The sequence below is a fragment of the Toxorhynchites rutilus genome, chromosome 3 (assembly GCF_029784135.1).
Source record: "Toxorhynchites rutilus septentrionalis strain SRP chromosome 3, ASM2978413v1, whole genome shotgun sequence".
Lineage (NCBI taxonomy): Eukaryota > Metazoa > Arthropoda > Insecta > Diptera > Culicidae > Toxorhynchites > Toxorhynchites rutilus.
In genome coordinates, this window is record NC_073746.1 from 112,163,925 (window position 1) to 112,185,374 (window position 21,450).

A 21,450-nucleotide genomic window follows, 5' to 3' on the forward strand; every position below is an offset into this window, starting at 1 on the left:
TCCCGTTTAGGTTCCATTTTTGGATTGTCAATTTCCATTGATGGAGTCAAAGATAGCTTTTCCAGAGCTGAATGTTTCTCTCCAACAAACGGTTAAAAATACTCCTGCATCCTCCATGAATATAAATGAAATAAAATGAATATCAGTAGCCTACCCTTCCACGACAGCCAATTGGACAATATTCCCGCCATGAGATAACCATCCTGTAGGCATTTGATAACATACTACATTTTGCCTACATAAGCTCGTTACGAATTGCTAGTGTGCGGACTCGGAAAGACGATTGCCGTCAGCATGTTCCCACCACCACGGAAAGCCTGTACCATGCCAACAGAATTAATGGTGAACAAGCGATAGCTGGAGCATCCCGAATGGGAGGACTGTGAATAGTTCCGGCTGAAATTCTCTACGCTCAGTTCTATAACGACCAATTTAAAGGGCTGCGGATTGGGACGATGCATCCTAAATTTTGTGGCATTTCAGTTTTCGGTAGCTACACACGCATTTATTACAGCAAATACAATGACGCCATTTGCTGTAATAAATGCGTGTGTAGCTACCGAAAACTGAAATGCCACAAAATTTAGGATGCATCGTCCCAAATCTAGCAAATGATTAGATTCATTTTACAGAGTACAGAGTTAAACGTCCAGTTGGGAAACGGATTAATTTTGCTGCTGCTAATGTTAGTTTTTTGCTCATCCACTGGAGCTAAAATGAAAGAAAGTTTTTTTTATCCAACGATAAATTCAATGATCGTATAACTAAGGGGATGCATTTTTTTAGATGCGATAAAAATATACACTCCGACATCCTCACCTTTGCGAGTGCAGACTTATTTGAAGGCAGCGATCAATCACTCATTCAACTGATTATCCTCGTTCACTCCCATCAAGGTTTCTCAATGAAGAATTCGCGAATTCCTCCGTGACGAATGCCACCCCATATGTCACGCGCTCAATGTCGCTTGCATCAGTGCAATTTTCCTGTCGAGTGTCTTCCAGACGAAGATCTTCAATTACTTTCAGCACATTCCATTATTAATTGCCGATCGATTGCAAACCACTTTCCGCATTTGTTCGACTCGACGAATTGCCCCGGGGCTTGAGCCGCAAGCTAACTTCCGTGTTCGGTAGCGTGAAAAGTCAACAAAGCCTACCTCCTCCTACACCTTCCCTCATACCCATGCAGGCAGAAAACATATGTTTTCCATCTATTACGAGCAGTTCTCATACACACATCCTCTGTGGTAAACAAAAGCTTGTACTGAGAAAGGCAACTCAAGTAGCTACAATTGTGTCGTCTGTTGGCCCGCATGAATCATTGGCATATGTTTTATCTCCAGTTCATAAACTCGCGTTCAAGGAATTACTCATTCATAGCTGCCGTTTACGAGTTTTAAAGAATCTCACAAACAAAACCACATTTAATGTAACGCACCGGTGTTAATGTTGAGTAATAGAAAGGCATTTCCTAGTTAACCATCCCAAGGACTAAGGACGCAGTGTTCGCGGTACAAAGAAAATTCCCTTTGTGCGCGGTGTTTGTCATCGTGTTGCACGTGTTCGCCACCATATCTCCGTTGCAATTGCTCCTCAGCATGACTTCTATCAAGTGTCTCTGTGAGGCAGCATCTCGGCGGGTTTTGTTTGTACTTTAGATGTAGAAATGCACCGGGAAACACAATGTAATGCGAGTGTTTGTCCAGTTATTTTGCTCTGTCGCGATGTTTGTTTCGCGCGCTCAGCTCAACTTGCAGTCGTTTTCTTCCTAACGGAAGGAAGCTTTCGAAGCGAGGGATTTACGTTCGCGGGAGTATTTTCGTTTGCTCAGGGTGTTGCTGCGTGTGTTACTTGATTCTTGGTTCAGACTTCATGCCATAGTCGGGGAAAATGAAACCCTTCATTACATATTTGACGAAATTGCACATCTCGGTCTTAATCAAACAAATCACGTAAAAAATCCCCAAAATAATTATTTAGACCTATTATTTACTAACATCACCGACGACTTTTGTGTGAATGAGTCCATGACTCCCCTTTGGAAAAATGAAAATTTTTAAAAAGCAATTGAATACTCAATCTTTGTACATAACAGACAATTGCCCATCGACTGGGAGTACGAAGAAGTACCGGAATACAACAAGACGAACTTCGAAGCAATCAAATGTAGCCTACAAGCCATAGAATGGCATACTTTATTAAACAGCGAACGAAATGTCAACTTAACGGTACATATTCTTCACGAAATTTTGAATAACATAATATCAGAAGGTGTGCCGAAGAAAATAAGACGAAGAAATTCAACCGTCAAATATCCTATTTGGTTTAACGCTCAAATAAGAAATTTAAAGAATAGAAAACAAAAAGCACACAAAAAATACAAAATAGACAAAAGTAATCAAAATTTGCTGGAATATCAGAATATTTCCCAAGAACAAAATTTTGCCATTAAAAAATGGGTGGGTTATATCTATGATATAACCGCAAGGTTGACGTGGGACTATCTTAGCTTAGCAATCACTTGTTTGTATTTATTAAATTCTTGATTGAATGAAAAAAAAAATCCGAATTCAATTGAATTCAATATATTTGCTTTGTGAGTAAAAAGATTGAACATTTATGGTCAATCCATGCATTGTGATAGATTATGTTCTTCGTTACAAGTAAATTAAATGACAGTCCTTTTACGTTTGGTATGATGCCTAGGACAAAATATGTGAACGGAAGGATAATCAAACGATTATTTTATTTTACATTTCCCTCTGAAGCTTGCATCTCTCAAGTGTACGTCCTTCTCGAACCGCGAATTTGCTTGAAACCTGAAAGTTCATTCGCCTCTAGTGTCTGCACGATTTTTCCAGGTTCCTAAGTTTGGAAGACCGTGTTACGAAAACACATAGGCAAGCGAGTACAAAAGTACTCGCAGTTTGCATTTATTTGCAAAGCCGATTTCCCGACGCTCCATCGATTTGAAGTCTCTGTTAGGCAAACACATTTCAGTCGAAACAAAAATGCTCCTGACTTGCATGTTTTTGCAATGCCGATTTTCCCAGACACCTTGATTATGAAGTCTGTGTTGGGGAAACACATTTCGGTTGGAACAAAAATATCCCCAACTTGCATGAATTTGCAATGCCAATTTTCCGACGCTCCATCGATTTGAAGTCTGTGTTAGGGAAACACATTGCAGTCGGAACAAAAATACCCCCGACTTGCATGTATTTGCAATGCCAATTTCCCTACGGTCCATGTATTTGAAGTCGGTGTTAGGGAAACACATTTCTGTCGGAACAAAAATACCCACGACTTGCATGAATTTACAATGCCGATTTCCTCCAGGCACCTTAGTTTTGAAATCTTTGTTAGGGAACACATTTCGGTGAGAACGAAAACTCCCTTACTTTCATGTATTTGCAATGTCGATTTCCCCAAGGCTGCTTATTTTTGATGGCTCTGTTGGGGAAACCGTAAATCGGACCAATCGAAACGAGGCAGTTAGGGCGTTTAGATAATGCCTCACATTTTACAGTTATTCAATTGTTTATCTAATGAAAAATAACATTTTATTAATTGCAATAGACGCGTAGAAATATTCCCTATCAATTGATGCAAACATCTTTCCGATCCAGTAAGAAATGTTCGAGTTATAAGCATTCGGAATCTTTCATTTTTTCCTACATGTTCTGTGTATAGGTTTTCATTTTACCACCCATATATTCGTTAGACGTAGTCCCACGTCAAAAATCGTACTTCTTCTACGCCAGCGAATGAAGGGAGATAGCTCAAGTCACTCGTGTTATGTGACTTGTTTTCTGAATTGGCGCCCTTCCTGAAAGACGGCTTGCTTCAGATTAGCAAGCTTTACGGCAGTTCTAGATCGTTAGATTTTGAATGAAAATAATTATTTGTTGTTTTTTGAATGCTAAAAACACAGAGCCATGAACCTTTCATAACTATTATTGAAAGAATATATTCATGTTATAATTAGGCCTCCTTTATTATTATCTGAAATTATTATCATACACTATTTTCATCCATATTTTTTTCACCGTTGGCAGAAAATATATTACGCTATTACATGGAACTTTTATTTGTTGTGGAATAGTTAATTTTCATTAATCTTTTTTATTTAGAAAATGTATTTATTGTTCCCAAAATTCCATCATAATGTTCCCTTCATGCCCGCCAGCTAGGAGAAGGATTAGTTCCTTCAGTGAATGGGTTCTCTCAGTTCGCCCTGCACTCTTTTTCCCGCCTTCTCTGAGCACACAATCTAAGACAAGATGAGACAACTGGCTTCTTACTCTTCTTCGTCGTACAAAAACGAAGCCATGACATGAGGATGCCAGAATTGCGAAAAATTATAAAATTTCGGATTTTTTAAATTTCTGTTTTTATGAATCGTATCATTTGGTTGGTTAATGATTAAGGCAATCTCAAAAAGAATATAGGATAAAATGAGTCTTTTAAATACCCATATCTATAATATAATAATGATATCCATAACAACTCGTCCAAAATTATCTGGAGAATCTTTTCTCGTTGATTCGTGTAAAACAACGGCGCTCAACTCCATTGTAATTCAGAAACAACTTGGAAATCGCGACTCTTCCGCAATACATGACCGTAGTACCGAATGCTTCGCATACAGCCGATACACAAGAACATCTTGTTGGATTGATGGACTTACTATGAAAGCGGCTAGAAAAATGTTCAGCCCAGAAATTGATGGACAGTGAAGCAGCATCGACATCATATCGAATTTCAGCTGCATCTAATTTTAGTGATAATGTGGATGACATGAATATTGAATTCGACTATGAGTACACCGTCGATGAAGCGAAAACTTTCCTCGACAGAACAGAACAAAATTCGTAGCTCTTTATATCATTAAAATAAGTCAGCGGGAAAGAACAGTCAGCAGTGTAACAATTGGTAGTCAGCAAAACACAACCTTGATGGTATCAACCATCTCTTTTTTCATATTTACGTGCTAGAGCTAACAACTCTGCCATCTGCATAGTGAATGATGAGACTTTCCATTTCTTCTTAGCAATGGAAATTATATTCCGAAATATGAAATCGCATTACGGACCTAACGAATCATAATTGATAAATGAGTGTTTTGACTTTCACTTTACTCCATTGAGAAAAAAAACACATACATGAACTTATATATAATTCCTTCACATTTCCTTTAAACTAAATACCGTAATATTCATTAAATTCGACATTTCTAAATTCAATACAAATCCAACGCTATTTATTTCTATTGGCAACACTGAAAAAGTCGGCTTTGTTTATAAAATTTATCGAAATCAGCCAATCAGAAATCAGAATGACTGACAGAAATTTGGTCCGTAAAAGACCCCCTATTGTCTGATCTTATCTTAGCACACAATATAGATGCCAGATGTGAAGGCATGTTATCATTTTGATGTTATTTGATTCCGTGAAACCATATTAAACTTATTTTAAAGTATGGGAAAACATTTGTATATTTGATTTATCGAACATTATTTAGAAATAACCTTATGACGTGCGTATTTTTGATCATTATGATTAAATTTAAACACATTTGTTCGTGTCATGTAGAGATATATGAAAAAGAAACATCTGGCATCACTCGCATATGAGCTGTTTCTCTCATGAGAACATTATCTGGTCAAAAGGGAGCACACTGCCCTGGTCGGAAGCACGATAGATACAATACGGTAGCGCGACTTATGAGAAAGGCCTTTCAGCCATCTTGGATTTTGTATGTAAATAATCTGCAATATTTTGCAATGTCTTTTTTTTGCTCTTTGTGTGAGGTATTGTTTTGGTGGGAATAAGAGCATTGAAAAATTAAAAGGTAAGTCTTTTACGGTTAAACTTAGGTTTGTAATATACTCTATCTTATATGTTTCAGTTCAAAAGAATAATCGACTTTCGGTGTCGGTCGGTGATGGAGGTATTTTTCCCGCGTTTTGCAGTTAGAGACGTCGGTTAATTATTCGATTGTAAGGTTTCTGGAATTTCAAGTTTTCCTATATCTAATATTCTTTGTTTCTGTGTTCTTGGTTAACAAAAACTTAATGACTGTTTTTGATGGGGCATAAAAAGATAATATAAAAGGATTTCTAGGAACTTCCGGCGACTTGTTTTATCGTCGATATTGTTCAGCTCATATATTGTAGAAAAAACCCGAAGCTGTAACTGTAAAAATAACCATAAGCCACAGATTAATTTATAATTTACAGTTTACAATTCTTCCGCAAGTGCATTTATTGCACAAGTGTGTATATGCGTGACCATTATATTTAGTGAACAAATATACGAATGTCAAACATTTGTACTTTACTTTTGCACGTATGAATCTAACGACGAGTATATCGACGAATAATATATGAATCCATTCAATCCGGTGACAAAAGGACTGAAATCAAATAAGAATAGTCCGAAAATGATATAACGCATTATATTTAATAAATATTCCACGCCACTGACATTAATTTATACATTTCATTGAACAATATTCTAGAATAGGAAAAAAAGTCACTTGTCCAAAAAAGTTCCTCCTGTACGCGCATCGGTGTCTCAGACCGAAGGTGGTGAAAAAGTGATATACGTCCCCTTCGTACCAACTTATATGATACGGAAAACGATGATGAACAATGAATGACGAAGCTAGAGAGAATCGCAATGTCGTAGTGTTGATGTTTTCTGAGAAATGAACGAATTATTGATTTCTTGGTCTCTCAGACCTATGCGCGAGTATAGGAGTGTTAACCGTCATGGTGTTTCGTCGAAATTCTTCGGATATGCTAAATCATTTACGGTTGAACCATAAAAATGATTCCCTGGTGGTGAAGGAGACTGGTAAGAAGAATTCAGGGTCTGCAGGAGTAAAATGCGGACTTAAAGAATGTGGTCTCAGCTCCCGTTCTAAAATAGTAGTATTCAAATTCAGAGTGCCGAGGAAAATATACCATACTAGTGGTCAATGATTCTATAAATGTACCTCTTTTGAACTAGTAGCTGTAAGGACTAAGCAGAAATATTCAAACAAATCAGCTATTTCAACAACATTCAAAGAACAGGTAATTTTGAACAGAAAAAAATTTATGTAGATATAATAATAATATTGTGCATCATTCTCATGATATGCTCTTTTTTTCAATCGTCCTCAAAAAATCATGAAATGGTAAATTTATCAATATACTAAAATACCATTTCATTCAAGAACAGTTATTCTGCACCATGTTTATTTCAAAATTATATTTAATGTAACTTTTAAAATTATGACATCATATTTTTTTATTATAAATATGTCTGTTCTTTTTGATTACAAGAAATAAATATTCGCTCGGTTAATCGAATACTGAAAAACAATTATTCGAATGAATCGAATATTTAAAAATGACACCACGATTAATCGACAATTGAATAAACGAAAAATTTAGACATCTCTATTTGCAGTCAAATCTCTTTCCACAGTCCTCTGTATATTTATACCGTTTCCCCTCGCGCACTTACTTTCTCACAGTTTTCTTCATTTCAGACATTCAACGGTCACTCAATGCCTTCAAATTATCGCCTCTGAATCGGTTTTCATCAACAAAAACTTTACAGAAATGATGTAGAAAATAACATCTAAAATAATCACGAGAGAAAACTTATTTTATAATTTTTTAAACAACGTTACAAGTGTCAAACTTGCGAAGTAGGATACTATCATTAACCTTCAGGATTTCTCATAACAATTACAGTTATATTCTTGCTGGTTTCCGAGAAATTCAAGCGGGTCAAATTGCCCGGTAGACGCGTTTTAAACACATCTCCACTATATCAATTCTTGATCCAGTTCTGCAAACATTTCTGGTTTTTGTACTGTCATCAGAGCCACCTTCAATTATCAAATCGATTTATAACACATGTTTCCCTTGTGGATTTTTTTACATGACGTATTTGAAACATGAATATGCTGAAACACACCATGATGTTTCTTTTTTCTTGCGTGGCAACGTTCGAGTACATTATGCAAAGAAAAACAATTTGAACACACTTCAATGGAGTAATTTTTTCATCAGAAATGTGATTGTTATTTTTGAGATCCGACTGTTTATGGAAAAGAAGAATTTATTCCTCAATAAGAATCAAGATTCCGCTGATTAACATTTTGATAGTTCAACGGAAAAATCTTCTTGAATTAACCTATTTGGGCTACGATAGCAATTCACTCGTATCAACATTGACATATCTCTCGTCTTGTCCTTACGCATCCGAACAAATTGCCATTGGATTTATGCTGCCAATGACAGACATTCCTTCCCCCGAGTGAACACAATTCCACAGCTCCACACGAAAGACTTAGGTATTCCCCCGGTTACCATAAACTGAAAACTGGTACAAACCGAAAATTTTGCCTATGCGTCTACACCACATCCCGACACACGATTGACAAATGACAGGCAAATGTTAAATCGTAGCAGAAGTGAGCTGTAAATCTTCTCTCTCTCTCGGATGAACCGTTTCCCGGATTACCCTTTTGCGGCCGGAATATATATCTCCATTTGGGCCAACTAAAGCAATAAATACTCGAATTCACGTTCGAATATGCGGCAATTTATGCTCCGCAGGATAAAGTTTGACCTGTCCGACCGCTTCCGTTGGGCATCAACAAATGTTGCCCGATGCTTACCGAGACGAAGAACTGCGTAAGACATGTCGGAATGGGTACTGCAAACGAGTTTACGAGTCTGCGGCGAGATAAAAGTTCGCTTCACTAATAATTATAATGGAAATTGAGGGCTACCCGAATTTGTCATTTAACCAATGTTACAAACTAAAGCTGTGCATAGAATACCATCATTCAATTTGTTCTCTCTTTTTTCCCACGTAATTTCCAGATGTCCCGTTCGAACTTCCAGCGATCACAGAGTCGGGTCTGGTATGGAAACAGCGCATCGGATGGTCCCTTCTACGGGGGCGCCTTTGGCGTCAGCAACGGGTACTTCTTCCACCAAAATCAGCTAGGAAGCCGACAACCAGCGTCTCTGAGACCATCTCTGCCAAGCAGCTTCCCGGATTTGGAAGAAGAGGAAGAGCTGATTCTGCAACGAACGCCGAACAAGGATACGAGCAATAGTCTGGCGAATAGTAGCAGCAGGAGTACTAGAAGTGGTAGAAGTAACACGGTTTGGGGTGTTGATGCCGCGAATCGTCAAGGTAGCCCCGCTAGTCACAAAAGTCAGGTAAGTTTCACTTTTCGATTGTTTGAACATCCAAGTCAGCGTTGTCTGCACATAGTCACATAGAATTCATAAAAAAAATTTACCTTCAATTTAATTATATAGGACTCAGGATTTTCTGACACCGAATTGTCGCCGCAGATGCCATCAATTGGCAGCTGCAACAGCTCTAGCAGCCGAAATTGTAACGAAAACCAGTCCTCTCCGGACAAACTAACACCAAAGCGAACCATCAACGAACAGTTGTTCCAACGATCGCCTTCGATCAGCAGCGAAGTTTCCACCCCACCAACTGTCATCCGGAGACCAGTGACGCAATCAGCGACCCTCGATGATCTTGCAGCCCGTCGAATATCGTACAGTGAACCAAACTCACCCACCCACTCCACTTCCGGTTCTAGCGGAGATTTGATCTCTAAGATCGATAACATCAACTTCAACAACACATCACCCATCGAGTCTAGTCATTTGGTTACCAATGCCGGCGACGATTACGATTCATCGGGCCCATCTTCCCTGCCAATCAGCTGTTACTGTCCTACGACGCGAAACAGCGGAAGTTCCCTGAGACGAGGGCGCGTTATCACCAAATGCAGTCGGGTGAAGAGGAACCTCAGCCAGCAGCTGCAAGATTCCGACGAGGAGATGATCGCACTGGATAGCAGTGAACTATCAAACATCCTCAACCAAACACTAAGTCAAGATACGACTGTGTCGTCTCTGAAAACACCAAAGAGCATTCTGAAGACTTCTGTGAGTTACAACAATGAAACCGTAGTGTTGGGCGGTGTTTCTCCTGAAGCTAACAAAACCTTTACACGCTGTGACCAAGATGAGACACCCATGCGCAATAAGGAACTTCCCACTTATGCGGAGTTGTACCCAAATGGGACTTCAACGCCGATTATGTACCCGCCGAAGTTCTACCGATCACTTCCACCGACGCCAATCCGCACCCAGCGAAGCGCTGTCAAACCACGGCCCACCAAACTGATCGACAACTTCTACGAGGAAGCCGATCAGGTTCAAGCAAACCGACAGTTTAGCGGAAGTGACCTTAATTTTACCACCTACGAAAACCCACTCCTTAACGGACACACCCCTGCCGTTCAGTCCTGGCTCGATGGTATGCGGTTTTCCTACCAAAGCGAAGTCATGTCCATCCTGCAAACCAAATCGATCAGCATGGAAGCCAAACGTAATGTGAAGATGACATCGTCCACCGCCGTCAAGCTTATTAGGCACCTGCAGACCAAGGTAACGAACCTGCAGAGCGAATTCGAGCGAATCGAGAAGGTTTTTGCTTCGATCAAACGCTACCAACAGCAGCAGGACGAGGACGATGATGAGGACGAGAAGGAAATCTACCAGAAGGCTGCTCCGCTGGTCCAGGGTCTGGCTTCGAACATCTACGCGTTCGTGGAGAAGCAGAAGTCCATCGATTACTTCGGGAAGGAATCCGCCGAACAGGCGGATCTTAAGAAGTTCAAGGAAAACTGTCAGTCACTGGTGGATATGACGACGGATTTGCGCATTGCTGCGGCAAATGGAGAGGACTTTGACTACCGATCGGTTGAGGAAGAAGTTCAGATAATCAAACGGTACTTCCTGATTACCACCCGAGTGATTTTCAAAAATCTCGTTAAAGTGATCATTGACACAATCGAGGACTCAAAATGTGACTTGATTCTACGGTCGAACCTAAGCTACGTGGCAAAATTATCCAATCTGGATTACCAAGGGTTGGCATCGCTGAACGATGCGTTCATCTCGAATGGGACGGTCCGGACGCTACTGATCGTGTGCATAGAGTGCAAGTTCTCCTCGGTGAGGGCACTTGCGCTGCGAGCTCTCGCCACGGTGTGCTCCACGACGGAAACGATTCGACAGCTGGAGAAGGCGGATGGGATCGAGATTCTGCGGGATATATTGACCGATCAGCGGTCCAACGAGCGGACCGATCCGGAGTTCCGGGAAGCCGTGTCCGTTTTGACGCAAATTACCGCTCCCTGGCACGGCGAGGATCACCGCATCGATGGCCTGAAGCAGCATGTGCACGCGATCGTAGAAGCAGTGACTGGTGAGTATTGTTTTCTGAAACAGCCCTAAGATTGTACCACCTGTGGCGTTTCGAAAAAGGGCCTGGTTGGGTAAGGAAGTAAAAAGTGGCCCCAAACCAAATCACCAGCTTTATGGAAAATGTTGTATAGGGTACCAAATAAGAAATTTTGGCAATTTTTTCGAACTCCTATGTGGTTCACCATAGATCTACGGTGAAGAACGACGCCATTCTCAATAGCTTCGAGGCAAAATTTGATTAAAAAAACCGAAGGTGCATCTTACTATGGTGTATCGAGGAAAATTATCACAAAATTGTTTGAGCAAAAATTAAAGTACCAAAAAAAACGTGAAATTTTGATTTTTTTTTTCTTGTTTGGTATTTAGAGATTCAGTACTATCCCAATTCGTTTTTAACTATGTTCCTACACCTCTACTAGGTACGTGAGATTTTTCAGGAATTTAGGTTTGATGCTCCCGTATCCGAGAGGTTAGCGTCTCACATTATCATACCGGGTGTTCGGGTTCGATTCCCGTTCTGACTGGAGGATTTTTTCGTCAAAGAAATTTCCTTCGACTTGCACTGTGGTCGCTCGCCCCTCGGAATACATTCAAGGTTATTTGGCTTAAGAAATCTCAACTAAGTTTTTATAAATGACGCTAGTTAATGCATACGTTGAGACGACAGAAGTTCCACGAGGGACGTTAACGCCATCCAAGAAGAAGAGGTTAGTTGCGCGGAACAAAAATAAATTATGTTTCTAAATTTTGATTTTTTTTTCTTAAATGTTAAGACTGGTCTGATTTATGTTTAATTGTGTTCGTATGTGTTTTTTTTGTAAGGGCCATTCAAGAAGATATATTTTTTAATATTTGTGATTTTTTTTTAGAAAATTTCTGTCATTGCGTGGTGCAATACATTATGAATAAATATTTTTTATATTTTTTTATTTTCCTCAAACCCATGATTTTATTACATTCGTGCATTCGTAAAAAGTGCCCCAAACCCAATCACCAGTGCTATGGAAAATATTTTATAGGGTTCCAAATTATAATATAAGGTAGTTTTTATTATTCCCTATATGGTTTATTAGTTATGGGAAAACCTATTTTTCAATTTTTTGCATACCATTCTCAATAGCTTCGAGACGAAAATTTGAAAAAATGCTGGAAATTCACGGACGAATTTAATGCCATCTCGTCTTAGGAGTTGGCAGCACCATCTCAGATAGTAGTGCAACGTTGTGGATGTAAAAACATTGGTCATTTAAGCAACTTTGCATACTTGAAATAATCAGAATTGAGCTTCTATTTGAAAGGGACATAGTTTTTATCATCGCAAAAAAAAATACTCAAAAACTATAATACCTACAAAATTTTGGTCAAAAAATTAAATGTAGGAAAATGTTTAAATTTTCAAAAAGATACCAAAAAACTCTCTAAAAAAATTGCACCGAAAAAAAATTCTAAATATTCAAATTCATTTTTCTCAAAAACGCATTTTGTAAAAAAATAAAAAATTATAATAATGTGAATAGCCCTTACAATCTCCAACAAGGAATCTATACATTGGAAGATGGGCACTTTTACAGAGAAAAAGTTTTTCTAACGACAATCTTTTCATGTTTTCATTGAAAAAACTATAACTAATTAGAAAAATTATAACTAATTAGAATTATAATTTTGTTCAAAGTCAAAATAGTGATACAGTGTTTCCGACAAAGTTTTAGATCTCATTAAAATATGAACTTTTGTTGAAGACGTCAACTTTTATATATCTTTTATATTTTCCTTTTATATTTTCAGGAATATATTGCAGGAAGACTCCTGAAAAACTCCTCGCAATAGTTTTGTGTGTAAATTCTCTCGTTTAACGTGTTGTTGACGTGGTGCTAAAATTAAAAAAGTTTGCAAAATATGTCAATCGCAGTAATTTACACATTAAAATGTTACGAATTAAACATTAACAGAAAATTTCCAAAGGAAACATGAAAAAGTTGTTAAGAAGACTTTTTCCCTGTGGCAGTGCCCTTCTTCCAATGTATTATATCATTTTTGTTCAGAATTTGTAAAAACGTGATTTTGTGAAAAAATAACTTAAATTATGATTAGTTGTATTGAAAAAACAAAAGCATGAGAATGTTGTTGTTGGAAAAACTTTTTCCCTGTGAAAGTGCCCATCTTCGTATGTATGGACTTGTTCGAAATGTTACAGACTTTTCAAATAGTTTTTTTTTTTATTTGAATAATTGTGTCTTTGAGAAAAAAATAATTGTAGCTTTTCAATTTTTTTTTCAGTGTTATTTTTTGCGTAAAAAAGTTTTGGTATTTTTTATGAACATTGAAACGATTTTCTACATTTTATTCTTTATCCAAAATTTTGGTGTTATTATAATGTTTGAGTTATAAATTTTTGTAAAAAATTACAAAACACAATTTTGGCGCTTTTCAAAAAGCAGTCTAATTGTTTTTTTCGGATATTTAAAGAGTGCAACATTGCTTAAACGACCAATGTCTTTACACCCACAATTTTCCACTGTAACCTGAGATATTGCTGCCAATAGTCGAGTTAGCATGAACCAGTGGTGTATCGACAAATATTGTCAAAAAAAAAACAAACAAAATTGCATCAAAAATTAAAGTACCAACAACATTTTGAAACTTTGTTTTTTTTTGCGTTTAGGTAATTCATATTAAAATTTCATATTTAAATGAGCTTCTACGACTTTTATGTATACGTGTGATTTTTTTCAAAATTTTGGAAGTATTGCGCGATACATTTCCATTCTTTATTATTTTGTAAATGTTGAGACCCAGTGCTAATCTATTTTTTTTTCAAATCTGTTCCTGTGTGTTTTTTGACATTTGTGATTTTTTTTTTCAGAAAATATCGAGTATTGCGGGGCTCGAAAATATTTTTCCATTTTTCACCATCCGCATTTTTTTTTATTTTCCTAAAATCTATGATTTCATTGTGTTTTTGTATTCGTAAAAATTGCCCCTAAACCCTATCACCAGTGTTATAGAAAATATTGTATAAGCTACCAAATTGGAAAATTAGGTTATTTTTCTCAAATCCTATATTGCTCACTATAAGAGCTATACTGAAAATCGTATTTTTTTCTAATGCCATTCTCTATAGCTTGGAAACGAAAATATAAGAAAAGTACTCAATGTGGATCATGATAAAAAATAAAACTTGTAAGCTAGATAAATACCAACAAATACTAAATTGGATAATTCTACAAATAAATCATAACTCAATCCTAGAAACAATATGAAAAAAGTCATAAATATAAAAAAAAAACATGTACGAATACATTTCAAAGCAGTAATTGGTCTCAACAATTGAAAAAAAAATCCTAAAAAATTGTACCGCTAATGCTTTAAAATTCAGAAAAAACATCATAGATGTAAATGTAATGTAAATGAGTGTAAAAGAATGTAAATTAAAAAACACAAAAATCAAAAATATAAAAATTGAGAAAAAAATGCACAATAATGAAATTGCAACACAATTTGAATTTTCGATAGATTTTTTTTATGATTTGTCGCAGTACATTATAGTAGATGAACTTTGAGTATTTTTCCAAATTTTCATTTCCAAGCCCTTTGAGAATGGCGTGAAAAAAGGAAAACTATGTTTTTCACCATAAGTCTTATGTTGAATCATATAAGAATTCAGAACAATTACAAAATTCTCTAATTTGGTGAACTTTTTGTGTATATACGAATACAATAAAAACAAATATCTTAGGAAAACAAAAAAAAAATAATTAGAAAATAGAAAAATAGAAATTAAAAAAATATATTCATTATTAATTAACATCATAACTCATTAAATATATTCGTAAAGCGCAACATTCGATTTTTTTAGAAAAAAATATAACGCGTATGAGAATACACATATGTACGAACACATCTTATATTTAAAACAAAGATTTCCCCACTTGTTCTACCAATTTGTTTTGTACAATTGTTGTTAATTCCTTCATTTGGAATTAACTTTGACCACATTGAAATTTATCTTTCGGTATTTTGAAAATAATTGTGGTGGAATATGCATATCTTATATGAATAAAAATAATTTGATGTCCGTATGATACAATTCAACTCGAGAACGGGTCAGCAGATTTAAAAAAATATCCTCATTTTTATGCGTTTCGGTCTGTGGTTTGGTTTGTATGCATAAGAAGCTATTAAAATAAATAGGGAAGTTGCTAAAACATATAAAATTAAAATCATATTTATTGAGGAATTTTACTCGAGAACGGGTCAACGGATTTGAAAAATTTACTAATTTTTTACTATCATCAATCTACTGATCCTAATTGCTTTTTGTTCTGAAGTTTGATGTTCCCTTCAATGTTGGGGACGTAAATTTGCCGTTCATGATTTCATGACAATGCCGTCAGCTAGCGGAACTTCTATGAATACAATTTGATGAATTAAATCAAATGGGCGGGACAAAGTTCGCCGGGTCAGCCAGTCTTATATTCAAAACAAAGATTCTCCCCCGCACGTTATACTCATCATCACAAGAGAACGGCTGATCAGATTTGTGTCGTCTATATATCGTTGTATTTGTCTCCACTAGGATTGGGTGAAGAAAAAGATCGGTTTTTACGGATCGATTTTCTACATGGCGTAGGGATTGATTCACTGATGAAATTGGTACCAAAGAACCGATCTCTACTGAATCGATCTTAAAAAAATCGGCTACTTTTCTATCAATTTATTACTTGTTCTATATAAGTATTTAACATTTCTTTTTAAACATTAAAAGCATTTTATTTTGATTCTCAGCATGAAGATCACAAAAAAAAAATTAAAACCCACCAACATTTTATTTTTCAGGGCATTTTCCTTGAACCGTTATGCAATTATTTGAATAAATAAATTATTTGAAAATTATTATTAGAAATTCTACAAACTGATATTCATTCACAACTCCGCTGCCAACAATCCCATAATCCAGGATTCTGTTGACATTTTGGTAGTTCCAGTTCTAGAAGAGAAGGCATCCGTTGGACCTGATGTCACCATAAATATAACACGCTTGTTTTGCAAAGACCAATCCTACCGAACTGCTTCTCCTAAATTTGCGACCACTAATTTGACATCATTGGGTAATGTTTATGAAATATGTCAGGTGCAGTGTTGCCACATTTGAATCTGTACAAGAGGAGTTAGAAATCTTTCTACTCTGTACTTTTTCGCCCGAAAATCTGTACCAAAAATTGGTAGCATCGAAGGTATTCATTGGAAAAAATTAGCATAAAAAATACTCATTAACATTCGCAAGTCCTCCGTGTGTTTTATAATGCTTATACATAGTTTTTTCTTGAATCTATATTGCGTACTATTATGAATTAATTTTTTTCAAAAATCGCTCCTAGCGATACTGCAGCGTAAAAGTCGTCATGTACCTTAATTTGCTTTGCTCGAATGTAAGAAATTTCACACGCGAAAATAATCTATACCAATCAGTACTTTTTGACGAAAATCTGTACTCTGTACCGTACAGAATCTGTACCAAAAATAACGAAAAAATATGTACCTTTCCAGATCAATCTGTACGTGTGGCAACACTGGTCAGGTGGTTTTTGATGGGATTAAAATCAATGTTCACTGAAATACAAAATTAAAAAAAAAATCTGCGATCAAAAAGATCGGAAAGGTCGGAAAGAAAAGATCAATTTTCGCAATTTTTCTGAGTACAAGGAATCGTTCCAAAAAAATGGATATCGGAGAGGAAAAGATCAATCTTTTAAATATCGATCCAAGATCGCCCAATTCTAGTCTCCACCCAAATTAGATTGATAGAATACTTTGGAAAATATTGAAGACAAATAGAAAATTTCGGTAAAAAAAATGATACCACATATGGAAATCGGGAAAATCGAAAAATTCTACTACGTATATGTTCAGTGGGTGCGAAAAAATCAGTTGCACATATGTTTTGCAATGAAAAGTAAAAGATACACATCTATATAAATGAAAATGAATCGCAAAATGTGGTCGCTAACCGCCAAAACGAATCGTCCGATTTGAGTCGTCTTTACTTTGCTGTGTTCATCTCTGGGCGTATATCAATGTAACGGTGAGAAACACTAGAACATTTTTGATAAATTTCGCAAGAAAATGGAAAAAATCCGGAAAATATGCTTTCCAGCTTGCTCATCCGATAGAGTGAATTGCTTCACACCACCGTAAATGTCGAAAATGTACTAATGATTGATTGTTTGTTATTTTCTATTATATTAGGCTGTCAAAAAAGTCCTGCGGTATTTCCGCGAGGTGTCGTTGTAAGCGCGTAGTTCTAGTTGTATTCATTGTATCGAGTCATACTATACATAGCTTGTTGGAAAGACATTTTTGCGCGCTATAATATAGTCCTTGACAGTGTTTTGTTTGGTTAAGTCGTTCGTGAGTTATAGTGTCGCAAATATAGAGCAAAATAAAGAGAAAATCCGACATATTTTACAGTACTACTATGACAAAGGCAAAAATGCATCTCAAGCTGCCAATAAAATTTGTGCAGTTTATGGACCCGATACAGTTTCCATTTCCACCGCACAACGATGGTTTCAACGTTTTCGTTCTGGTGTAGAGGTCGTCGAAGATGCGCCACGCTCCGGAAGGCCTGTCGTCGAAAATTTCGACAAAATCGCTGAATAAGCCGAGAAAGACCGGCATAGTAGCAGCCGTAGCATCGGCCAAGAGCTGGGGATAAGTCATCAAACCGTTATTAACCATTTGAAGAAGCTTGGATGCACAAAGAAGCTCGATGTATGGGTGCCACACACGTTGACGCAAAAAACATCTTTGACCGTATCGACGCATGTGAATCGCTGCTGAATCGCAACAAAATCGACCCGTTTCTGAAGCGGATGGTGACTGGCGATGAAAAGTGGGTCACTTACGACAACGTGAAGCGCAAACGGTCGTGGTCGAAGCCCGCTGAAGCGGCTCAGACGGTGGCCAAGCCCTCATTAACGACCAGGAAGGTTCTGCTGTGTGTTTGGTGGGATTGTCAAGGAATAATCTATTATGAGCTGCTTCCCTATGGCCAAACGCTCAATTCGGACCTGTACTGCCAACAACTGGACCGCTTGAAGGTAGCACTCATGAAGAAGAGGCCATCTTTGATAAATAGAGGCCGCATTGTCTTCCATCAGGACAACGCCAGGCCACACACTTCTTTGGTGACGCGCCAGAAGTTCCGGGAGCTCGAATGGGAGGTTCTTTTGCATCCGCCGTATAGTCCGGACCTTGCACCAAGTGACTACCACCTGTTTTTGTCCATGGCGAACGAGCTAGGTAGTCAGAAGTTAGCCACAAAAGAGGCCTGTGAAAATTGGCTATCCGAGTTTTTTGCCAATAAGGAAGCGAGCTTCTATAACAGGGGTATTATGAAGTTGGCATCTCGTTGGGAACAAGTCATCGAACAAAACGGCGCATATTTGACTTAAAACAGATGATTGTAATTAATTTTATGAACAAATGAAAATTTAAAAAAAAATACCGCAGGACTTTTTTGACAGCCTAACATAAACTTTAGACTACGAATGCCAATTAAAAGATCAATCAATTAATTGTTCTAGAATAAAAGGTGTAAACTGCAAAAATTCGCTTAGTGAGAAAACATGAATGCTAAAAAGTATGTATGTTGAAAAATCGGTTTTGGGTAAGCTGAACTTTGAGCTGGTCGACTAATTTAAATATAAATTAGACCAGTACTAGGTCTCAAAATTAAAGAAAAAATCAAAATTTGGAAAAAATATTTGGTACCCTAAACGATATTTTCCATAAAGCTGATGGTTTGGTTTACGGGCACTTTTCACTTTTCATTTATTCAGTCAGGACCTTTATCGCATTAAAATGGTGTTACTGAAAACAAAACAGCTTAATGAAACGCCAAAGCAATTCATCTCGGATCCATTGCAGAAGAGATGCTCTTTTTAATACGCATAACTGTGGATAAAAATTTTTCCTCCTTTACTTCCCCTTTTCGGTGTCACGAAGACAAAGGCTACTCAACGCGGCACAAGACTATAATTACTTATGAAGCTTATCCCAATGCACCGAAAAAAAAGGAATATCCTTCCCTTTATCCGCAAAACGATTCAATTACCCATTCCTCACGAGACAAAGAGAGTAGCTCGCTAGTCGTCGTCTCGATCCAACCAAAGTGGTTGTGTGGTTTTGCCACCTTCAAAGGATATAATTTTTAATTTCCCTCACCCGGGACACGGCACGGGGAGGAGAGTCGATCTTACACTTAAGGCCCATTTATACGTTGCTAGTAGCTGACTTCACAATGAGCAGCTACTGACCCGGTGAACTCGCTTGACAAATGGTTGACTCGCCTTGTCCGTTCACACAATGTGAGCTGCTGACAAGAAACCAGATACCACGACACGGGTTTACCAGAGATGCCAGGCGATTTTTCAAATGTCCATCAAATAGTCAGAAACAGCAATCAGGTCCGAATTTGTCAGATGATTGATCCGAAATCGGCTTCTTTATTGGCAGTTTTCATCTTAGGTTTTCAGTTGAATTTATCATTACACAATTTTATAGCGAAACACACGCTGGCCGTGTTTAAAAATACTTTGTGCTGAATTTATTTTATACTGAAGGTACTATCCGAAAAAAGCAGAAAGAAAAAAGGATTCGGGCCAGAAATTGGATGCAAAGAAAAGAAGCAACAAATACAATATTGAAGTAACTCTACAATGATGATCTCCGAGAGTACAGAGCAGTGTTGAGAATAACACCTGAAAAAGTGAGAAAACTGTTGGATTTAATTGCTCCACAAATATAACGCCAAGATACACTCATGAAGGATGCTAAACCTACAAGAGTGAAACTAGAAATGATGTGCCTTTCTTCTGGAATATCGTTCAGATTATTGTCGAAATTTTTTAAAATCTCGAAAGCATCCATAGCTAAAATAATTCCGAAAGTATGTGGTGCTCCAAATGGCAGTCTAAAAGATTTTTCAAAATTTGATTTATTTCGCCTTGACAGCAGCTTCGTGTACCAATTTGTGAAATAAAAATGTTAGTAGATTTGCAGGAGCAATTAATACGCCTCAAAAACTAAAATAATGAATGAAAATCTACTTTTTCTAAATCGAATATGTATTCTGTTTCTTAGAACAATACTTTTTTGCAAGTTTTGAGTGAATTTTGAATTAAAATCGTGCCCGATAATGATTTTATATTTAGATCCCCAAGAAAACTATTTTTAAAAAACGTGCCCCGTCAGCGTGCAAAACTAAATAATAACGATTCCGTTTAGAAACTATGAGGGTTTAATTTGTTCTTCCAATAATTTTCAAGTCTATAAATATCTTCGCATATTTTCAAATATCTTAAAAATAGAGAAATGTAAAGACAATGTCAAGATTTGGCATCCCTGATTCGAGCGCTAAAATCTGTTTTTGACGTTTTGAGGGATGCGAGTGCGAGTAAATTCAAAAAACTTTGAAGTAGCTCGCACACCGAATCACACATGACACTAGCTGGCATGATGTGTTCACACGGTGTGAGTAGCTGCACTGCAGTAACTGACTAGACCGACTCGTATGTTTACTCGCACCGTCTGAACCCGGCTTTACTCAAGAAAAACCATTTTCTTCCACAGAGATTGTCGATAAAACGACCTGCTGCCAGACGCTGCTGCTGTGCTCCGCCTGTCTCAACAATCTGACCAGGATGGAAGCCACCGCCGTCTACTCGCTGATGTCCCACGAGACGGCCGGCAAGCTGAAGGCCGCTGCCGAGAGACGAGGTCCGGGCGCATCGGTGTTTCTTTTCGTAAGTATTGTAAAAATCCAATTGGTTCCCATAGTGGAGCGGAGTGAACTCTCGCTCGGCTCCAGCCAAGTGCACGCGAGAAAAAAAGTGAACCTATCAAAAGAGATACTGTTATCTTCGTTTCCAATTTCCCATATCCAACCCGACCCGCGGTCCCCGGTATCAGTCACAGCCCTAATCTATTCACATTAGATCTGGTGGAACAGGAGCGAAAGGGAGCTTTCATTCACGCCTAGATTTATACTATTGATGACAGCGCAGATGTCGAGGGGGCACGGGATGGGAATAAATTGATTGTCCCATAAAATTGTCCATCGTCATTCGGGGAAT

At 37.5% G+C, this 21,450-nt stretch overlaps 1 protein-coding gene across 2 annotated transcripts in view; it reads left to right on the forward strand.

Moving 5' to 3' along the window:
* Positions 1-21,450, forward strand: part of LOC129775692 (uncharacterized) — a 166,644-nt gene that overhangs the window by 136,769 nt on the left and 8,425 nt on the right. For both annotated transcript variants that reach the window (XM_055780708.1, XM_055780707.1), the window contains 3 exons: positions 8,894-9,238; positions 9,341-11,315; positions 20,948-21,120. In XM_055780708.1, the coding sequence (XP_055636683.1) occupies positions 8,894-9,238; positions 9,341-11,315; positions 20,948-21,120 (2,493 nt within the window). The remainder of the gene's footprint in view (positions 1-8,893; positions 9,239-9,340; positions 11,316-20,947; positions 21,121-21,450) is intronic.